Genomic DNA, 9,203 nt, shown 5'->3' on the forward strand with positions numbered 1-9,203 from the left:
CTCCTCCATTGGCCTGACACCACATGCACGGTACCTCTGAATGTCATATGGCTCCTACTAACCAAAGCCGCCAGCCAAGCGCTGATTCGTAAATCGACCAAAACCCGCCCCCTTCTCGACTTTCGCCGCTTCTTATTGGATAGCCAGCCTACAGACGCTCCTCCTCTCGAAATAACCAACCACCTAATAGTGTCTGTGGAGTAGATATTCATATACTTCCGGGTAGGCGGAGTCAGCAGTGGGCGGTTTGCGCGCGATATTTCACGTTGCTCCTGTGGTGAGTATAGTATAGGATGTTCGTGTTCTGTCCACCCGCCCTTGGCTCCCGTTCTTGTGACTGGTGTGGTAAATGTCAGTTTTCCACCGGCTGCTCCGTGGCTGTAGTAGAAAGCGCGGGAAAGTCTGTAAATCCTGTTGCGCTCGAGTTGTCCTGGAACTACAACTCCCAGCAGTCTGTGTGGAAATGTTTGGAAGTATGTGACGTCAGCTAGAGGGTAACAGGTTACCTGCACCAGAAACTCAAGGGAAGTATGTGAGAACACGAATGACTATGCACATAGGAGGGGAAGTATCAAACCCCCATACAGAGGGACGGTGGAGCAGTTGCCTATAGTAGCCACATCCCAACGGCCTCTTAAAAATAATTAGATCTAAAACAGTATTGGTTGCTATGGGCAACTAGAACAGTTTCCCATACTAACCAATACCATTCCAGCTTTTATTTTTCAGAGGGCTTAATAAAAATATTTTAATAGATCAGACATTTCCTCACTTGACCATACAAAGTATATGTTTTGTTTTTTGCAAAAAGAGGGAAGTTTTTATTTGGGGGGGGGGGGGGGGGGGCTTATTCACTTTTGTTTACCTTTTTAAAACTTTTACATTCCTGTTGGGCACTATTTATTGCAATCCTTAGATTGCAAATACAGATAATTGTTATCTGCGATCTACTTCTCTGGTCTGCTAAGTTTCAAGATTTTTATCTCCAGGCCTTTCCTTCTGTATATAGATGGGGTTCACAAAATGATGTTTTGTACAAAATGGCAGCATTAGGGGAGAGATGTATCAAAACCTGTCCAGAGGAAAAGTTGCCTATAGCAACCAATCAGCTTGCTGCTTTCGTTTTTAACAAGGCCTCTACAAAATGAAAGTGATTTGGTTGCTATGGGCAACATTTCCTCTGGACAGGTTTTCAGAAGTCTGCCCCTATATGTTGCAGATCCCTGCTCTATAGCAGGACAAGCACACAGTTAATTTGTGTATTAGGTTTTGTTTAGACAAGTTGAATGTCCACATAGAAAATTTCAGTGTGGACATTTTACAGACAGCGGAGCGCCGGCAGAACATGCCGCTGATAGGACCGCTCGGAGATGTGGCATCTTAGGGTGCGTTCACACGCTAGTAGCTAGCAGCGAAACATGCTGCGAGTTACGCTACCATTGATTTAAATGGGTCAGTGGACATTCCGCAAATCTGACACTATTGCGGACTGTCTGTGGACCCATTCAAATTAATGGTAGTGTAACTCGCAGCAGGTTTCCCGCAGCGTGAAACCCGCTGCTAGTAATAGCGTGTGAACGTACCCTTAGTCATTTCTATTCTTTCTGCGGACCCCAGAAACTCTGCCGTGAGCACAGTGCAGCAGAATCCCTTTGAAATGAATGGGGCTCTGCTGCAGTATGAATGTTCATGTGGAATTCCAGCATGTCCGGACATCTAAAGACTGTACAGTACTATAGTAGTACATGCACTTTGTGTTTCTGATGCAGCAAAGACAATGAAGTCTGTAACTAACCAGTAAATCTTTGTCTTTTTTAGAAATGCTCACATAAGTATAAACATGTTGCGGGGAGGGACATGCACAGGGGGTACAGCTAGATGGGGACAGCAGTCTTTCGCACTAGGATAGTGCTTCTTCTGACCTCAACCATGCTAGGATTCATTGGGAACTTATACTTCTATTGCATCCAATCACCAAACTTAAAGGTGCCACCATGTGACTAAAAACGTAGGAGGTATCATGCAAAAAGGATGTTATCCGTTTGGATCCGTTATTGTTCAGTTAATAAACAAACCAAAAAAAAATGTTGTTCTGAGCATGCTAAGAAGTAAAGACGGATGGAAACGGATGACATAAGGCTCATCTGTTTTCCATAGACTTCAATGTTAAATTTACTATATCTGTTTTTTCTTCCCTTTTTTTTGGTGGGAGAAAAAATACTGTCTCTTCTCCCGTAAAAAAAAATGAACTCAGACGGTTGCAAACGAATGTGAAAGCATTGTAAAATAAAAATCCAATTGACATCAATGGGATTATTTTACAACAGTTTGTAATCCGTTTACAGGCTGCAACAACCGAACCTAAATGGGGAGGAAAAAACTTGTTGGTAGTTGTAGGCTTGGTTGTTTTGCTTTGTGGTACAATTACCTTTTTTGCCATGATTTGGGAAAAATCAGAGCAAAAAAACTGAAAAAAAGGCAGTATGAATGCACGCTCAGTGCTTTATTTTTGACTATCCAGTGGACTAAATTTATTAAGGGAGTCTTTTTAACCCCTTAAGGATCTGGCGTTTTTCCGTTTTTGCTCTTTAGTTTTTTCCTCCTTACCTTTAAAAAATCATAACTCTTTAAATTTTGCACCAAAAAATCTGTATTATGGCTCATTTTTTGCGCCACCAATTCTACTTTGTAATGATATCAGTCATTTTACCCAAAAATCTACGGCAAAACGGGGAAAAAAAATCATTGTGCGACAAAATTGAAAAAATACAGCAGTTTTGTAACTTTTGGGGGCTTCCGTTTCTACGTACTACATTTTTCGGTAAAAATGACACCTTATCTTTATTCTGTAGATCCATACGATTAAAATGATACCCTACTTATATAGGTTTGACTTTGTCGTACTTCTGGAAAAAATCATAACTACATGCAGGAAAATGTATACGTTTAAAATTGTCATCTTCTGACCCCCTATAACTTTTTTTATTTTTCCGTGTTCAGGGCGCTATGAGGGTTAATTTTTTGCGCCGTGATCTGAAGTTTTTGTCGGTACCATTTTTGCATTGATCTGACTTTTTGATCACTTTTTATTCATCTTTTCATGCTATAAAAAATGACCAAAAATAAGCAATTTTACACTTTGGAATTTTTTTTGTGCGTACGCCATTGACAGTGTGGTTTAATTAGCTGTATATTTTAATTCGGACATTTCCACACGTGGCGATACCGCATGTTTTTTGTTTTTGTTTACACTGTATTTTTTTATTATTGGAAATGCCGGGTGATTCAAACTTTTATTAGGGGAAGGGATAATTCAAAGGGTTATGACACCGGGCCCGCCGTGATATGTTGTGGGGTCACCGTACTCATACGTCCTTGGTCCTTAAGGGGTTAAAAGACTCCATAATAATGCATAAACGTAAAAAAAAAAAAAAAAAATCATACTACTGCCTTTCCATAGAAAAGTGACTTCCTACAGCGAGTTTTAAGGTGATATTTAATTTGTGCAAAATTTATCAGTCTGTTTGCTATTATAAATTTGCTGCAAACACACACTGGTAAATCTCCCCCTGGAAGTTTGGAAAATCAGACTTGTGATCACATGACCAAATTATACCTTTTTGTAAATGTTTCAAATGGACCTACAGAATAAAGATAAGGTTTGATTTTTACCAAAAAGGCACTGCGTAGAATCAAAAGCCTCCAAAAGTTAGAAAATGGGATTTTTATTATTTAAAAAAAAAATAATTTCAGTTATGCCCCACAAATAAATAAATATATGTTTTTTTCTGGTTTTGCCGTAGATTTTGTGGTGAAATGATCAATGTCATTACAAAGTAAAATTGGGGGTGCAAAAAAAGCCATCATATGGATCTGTAGATGGAAAATTGAAAGTGTTATGATTTTAGAAGCTGAGGAAAAATGGCCCGGTCCTTAAGGGGTTAAAAACTGTGCAGAGAAAAAGTTGACTAGTTGCCCATAGCAACCAATCGGCTTCTTGCATTTTTCAAAGGCCTTTTAAAAAAATGAAAGATGTCTCATTGGTTGCTACTGGTCAATTCTTGCTGTGGACACGGAAATTCAGATGTGTGCAAAGCGCAGCAGAATCACGGTGAATCCAACGGGATTCTGCTCCAGCAGAATATCCGTGGAGAATTTCAATGCGGAATTCCGCACGGAAACTACGAGGGGGGAACATAGCCTACCAGTGTTGCAGGGGTCAAAGGGGTATTCCCTACTCCAAAAGGTCCTTGTTATACATGTTATACACTATTGCATATAGTTATAATTACATTTCTTGCATCTTTTCTAAGATATTTTTTTTTTTTTTCTTTTTTTTTCTCTCTCTCTGTTACAGACCACCTCTGTGCTTTACAAGCAGTGGATGGTAAGGCTGATTACATAATTCCCTCTGCTCAGTTGTTAAAGAGGTTCTCCGGTGCTTACACATCTTATCCCCTATCCAAAGGATAGGGGATAAGATGCCTGATCGCGGGAGTCCCGCCGCTGGGGACCCACGGGATCATGCACGCGGCACCCCGTTTGTAATCAGTCCCCGGAGCGTGTTCGCTCCGGGTCTGATTACGGGCGACTACAGGGCTGGCGGCATGTGACGTCACACTCCGCCCCTTAATGCAAGCCTACGGGAGGGGGCATGATAGCTATCACACCCCCTCCCGTAGGCTTGCATTGAGGGGCGGAGCGTGAATTCACAGTGGGGCGGAGGCGTGACATCACACGGTGCCGGCCCTGTAGTCGCCCGTAATCAGACCCGGAGCGAACACGCTTCGGGGACTGATTACAAACAGGGTGCCGTGTGCATGATCCCGGGCGTCCCCAGCTGCGGGACTCCCACGGTCAGGCATCTTATCCCCTATCCTTTGGATAGGGGGATAAGATGTGTAAGCACCGGGGTACCCCTTTAATAAAGGAAAGAAAATGTGTGACATGTCGTCCATAAAACATGTATTCTGAACATTTGAAAGTCCAGGACAGCCATAAATGCAGTCTCCCAGACAACAGTGCATTCTGAGTGAAATCTTCAGAAAGAATAGGCATGTCTATTGTTTTTATGGATGCTGCACCAGAAACATCTGCCACAGCGAAATGTCTGTGTGGAACATGGTAAATTAACGCACGCACATTCCCCCGCCTGAACATATGCTGTGTGTTTACATTACTAGTTACAGCTGTCTTAGCCCCTCAGTCAACGTGTGTGTGTGTGTGTATGTATGTATATGTATATATATACACACACACTGCTCAAAAAATAAAGGCAACACTTAAACAACACACTGTAACGCCAAGTCAATCACACGGTCCACTCAGGAAGCAACACTGACAATCAATTTCACATGCTGTTGTGCAAATGGAACAGACAACGGGTGGAAATTAAAGGCAATTAGCAAGACACCCCCCCAATAAAGGAGTGGTTCTGCATAGGGATCGACCGATTATCGGTTTGGCCGATAATCACGATTTTGGGCATTATCGGTATCGGCAATTACCTTGCCGATAATGCCCCGCACCGCCCCTCGACCGCCCCCCCCCCCCCCCCCCGACCCACCGCACCGCGGTGAAAGGGTGTATCAAGAAACTGTAGAAGTTACTTGATCAGGGTATCCTCAGGGATTGGCCACAGGTCCTTTTTTAAATGGTATGCAAAAGCAATTCCTCAGATGGCACTGTTATGGGATTATTTGTATTGTATTTATTTGTTGTATCGGTTAGGTAGTGGCCCAATAGTATGAGGTACACTCTGCCTATATTGTTACTTTGCAAATCTTTTTTTTTCTGCTTTTGAAGGAGTATGCCCATCTCAACTAATGTAGTTCAGCCTCCTTCTCCTGATATTTCTGGACCTTTCCTCCCCTTCTTGACAGCTCGTTGGCAAGGAGTAAGAGTGGTGGTCTTTAACCTAGACAACAAACTGTCAACAATGGGAGGAAAGGAGCAAGAATATCAACAGTAGAAGGCAGATTGGCTAAAATAATTGTATTTGCAGAAATATTTAGCATCACCTGCCATACAAGTTTAACTGCGTGAGCTGAGATGGGAATACCGCTTTAATTACTGTGCATTGCAGTGTCGTAAATCATTGAGGTGGCAGCACTGCTTCCCTATTGAAATAGGTTTAAAGGGGTACTCCACTGGAAAACATTATTATTCTTTTAAATCTACTGGTGCCAGTAAGCTAAACAGATCTGTAAATTACTTCTATTAAAAAAACCAAATCCTTCCAGTACTTATCAGCTGCTGTGTACTAGAGAGGAAGTTCTTTTCTTTTTGAATTTCCTTTCTGCCTGACCATAGTACTCTCTGCTGACACCTCTGTCCATGCCAGGAACGGTCCAGAGCCAGGAGCAAATCCCCATAAAAAAACCTATCCTGCTCTGGACAGTTCCTGACATGGACATAGGTGTCAGCAGAGAGCACTGTGGTCAGACAGAGAAAAGACATTCAAAAAGAAAAGAACTTCTTCTGTAGTATACAGCAGCTGATAAGTACTAGAAGGATTTTTTTTTGTAGAAGTAACTTACAAATCTGTTTAACTTTCTGGCATCAGTTGATTTAAAAGAAAATGTTTTCCAGTGGAGTACCCCTTTTAATGGTGGAGCGATTAAGAAAAATTTACATTTTTCTAACCATTATTTAAGTTTTATTTATTTTTTCCTCAATTTTTACTATTATTTTTTTTCTTTGCTTAGGAATGGCGGGTCCATCAAGATTGACGCTTGATATGTTTTCTGTTTTCATGTGCAAAGATTGTAAGACTATCTTGGCAGAAGGGCGCGATGCATGTGAATGTAATGATATGATGGATGTAATAGCATGCATATCGGCTACTAAAGAAGTAGAAGTGGAAGAAACAATGCGATATGATTTAAGTCCTGATCTGCAAGGCTGTGTATATAGTCACCTGAAATGCAAAGGTTGCGCAGCTAATGTTGGCATGATTCTGACTTGTGCAGTTTCAGAAGTCGCACACCTAAGAAGATTGTTTTGTTTCTTTAAAAATTCCATCCTGTGCTATTCCACGAAAACCAAACAATTGCTTGAAGGGAACCAGTTTGACTTTAATATTGTTCATTGTGTAATACAGGTTGAAGAACTGCAGGACGAGATTGTTGAAATAAGTACACGTGTACATAAGATGGCTGACTTAGTAAGGCACCACGTACCATCATCTCTTCCTGAAGACTGATAAAAGAAAAGTCTGAAAAGCATTTACGTAAATCTGGTGTTATGTCTAAAGAATTTTATTTTCTGCTATGTTTGCTTTTGTGTTGCTTTTGTATACATTCTCTTTATTAGCTAAATGGACTTCCTTAACCCCTTAAGGACCACGGGTTTTCGCATTTTTGCACTTAAAGCAGTAGTCCGAAGCTAACCTTTTATAGGGGAATTGTAGCATGAGGCAAAGTTATATAACATTCTAATGTACTCACGTTTTCCATATGGTCTTCTACCCGGTCTTCTCCTCGCTTTTCTCTCCGTCCGGAAGCCGGGTCTTCTGATGACACTCGACATGTATTTCTTCTTGATCCGCCACCATCTTCGCCCGGTGACTCATCACTCCCATGAGTCACTGAGGGCTGTGCCGGCCTCCCAGCCCGGAGTCGGCTACTCCCCCAAAGTTAATTTATTCTGCGCATGCGCAGTACTACGCAAATAGCGTAGGGCTAACGCTAGGCTCCTATCGCTGCCTACGTTAGCCCTACGCTATTTGCGTAGTGCTGCGCCACGCTAGTGCAGTGTTTCCCAACCAGGGTGCCTACGCTATTTGCGTAGTGCTGTGCTGCACCACGCTAGTGCAGTGTTTCCCAACCAGGGTGCCTACGCTATTTGCGTAGTGCTGTGCCGCGCTAGTGCAGTGTTTCCCAACCAGGGTGCCTACGCTATTTGCGTAGTGCTGTGCTCTGCCACACTAGCGCAGTGTTTCCCAACCAGGGTGCCTCCAGCTGTTGCGAAACTACAACTCCCTGCATGCCCGGACAGCCTTTGGCTGTCCGGGCATGCTGGGAGTTGTAGTTTTGCAACAGCTGGAGGCACCCTGGTTGGGAAACACTGGGCTAGTGGGCACATGGAAGGAGCTGTGGGCGTTACTTTATTATAATTTCCGGGGGAGAGGAGGGGGAAAGAACAGCAGCTAACAGGAAGCTGGCGCAGGGAGTCATGGGAAATGTAGTCTTTATGACATGGCGGCTTACTGCTACAGGTGGCAATTACAAGGGAATGGCTGGGCCAAATTTGACAAATGAGGTATCGTTGGAAAGGTCTTTGAAAGAGCTATCAGATGAGGTAAACTTTTTTTTTTTTTTAAGTACCAGCGCTCCGGAGTACTCCTTTAAGTTTTAAACTCCACCTTCTGTAACATTTTCAATTTTCCACCTACAGACCCATATGAGGGCTTGTTTTTCACCAGAAAATATACTGAAAAACCAGGAAAAAATTATTTGTGGGGCAATATTGAAAAAACCCTGCCATTTTTTGTAACTTTTGTGGGCTTCCGATTCTACGCAGTGCACTTTTCGGTAAAAATGACACCTTTCCTTTATTCTGTAGGTCCATAGGGTTAAAAGGATACCTAATTTATATGGGTTTTATTTTATTTTACTACTTAAAAAAAAAAAAAAAAAAATGCATGCACCAAAATAAGTATGTTTAAAATAGTCTTCTGACCCCCTATAACTTTTTTATTTTTCCGTATACGGGCTATATTAGGACTCATTCTTGCGCTGTTTTTATCGGTACTATTTTTGTTGAGACTTTGTATACCCTAAAAAAATGTATAGAATAAAGCTAGCAAAGTGACCACAAATACGCAATTTTGGACTTTGGAATTTTTTTTTTTTTAAGTGTACACCATTGACCGTGCATTTCAATTGTTATATTTTTATAGTTTGGACATTTACGCACATGGTGGTACCACATATGTTTGTTTTTATTATGTTTACATATTTTTTATATAGAATTTTGGAAAAGCGGAGTGATTTAAACTTTTAGTATGGAAGGGGTTAATTCACAAACTTTTTTTAACCCCAGTTTGTCTACATAGGGGACTATCATATGCAATCTTCTAATTGCATACACTGTTCAGTGCTATGCCATAGCATAGCATTGATCAGTGTTATCTGTGCTCGATGGTGAGCCAAGCTGGAGCATCACAGAGGATATCGGACGGCGAGGAGGTATGACTGAGT

The 9,203-nt window shown here is 41.7% G+C and overlaps 2 protein-coding genes across 5 annotated transcripts in view; one reads left to right on the plus strand and one right to left on the minus strand.

Moving 5' to 3' along the window:
- The window catches only part of GTPBP3 (GTP binding protein 3, mitochondrial), a 101,157-nt gene extending 100,842 nt beyond the window's left edge, over positions 1-315 (minus strand). Inside the window, exon 1 of one of the 3 annotated variants that reach the window (XM_056518224.1) lies at positions 184-315. The gene's annotated coding sequence lies outside the window, so the exon portion shown is untranslated. Of the gene's footprint in view, positions 1-34 lie in introns of all 3 variants that reach the window. The other 2 variants (XM_056518223.1, XM_056518222.1) reach the window with 2 other exon arrangements.
- On the plus strand, positions 294-7,950 carry LOC130271057 (protein Mis18-alpha-like). 2 transcript variants are annotated; one of them, XM_056518227.1, is made up of 3 exons: positions 294-473; positions 4,358-4,387; positions 7,103-7,950. In XM_056518227.1, the coding sequence occupies exons 1-3, from the start codon at positions 294-296 to the stop codon at positions 7,202-7,204; spliced, it is 312 nt and encodes a 103-aa protein (XP_056374202.1). In that variant the 3' UTR covers positions 7,205-7,950. The 2 variants fall into 2 exon arrangements, with proteins under 2 accessions (XP_056374202.1, XP_056374201.1); XM_056518226.1 differs by having other exon boundaries at positions 334-473; positions 6,708-7,934.
- The last annotated feature ends 1,253 nt before the right edge of the window (positions 7,951-9,203 follow it).

This window comes from Hyla sarda, chromosome 1, assembly GCF_029499605.1.
Source record: "Hyla sarda isolate aHylSar1 chromosome 1, aHylSar1.hap1, whole genome shotgun sequence".
Classification (NCBI taxonomy): domain Eukaryota; kingdom Metazoa; phylum Chordata; class Amphibia; order Anura; family Hylidae; genus Hyla; species Hyla sarda.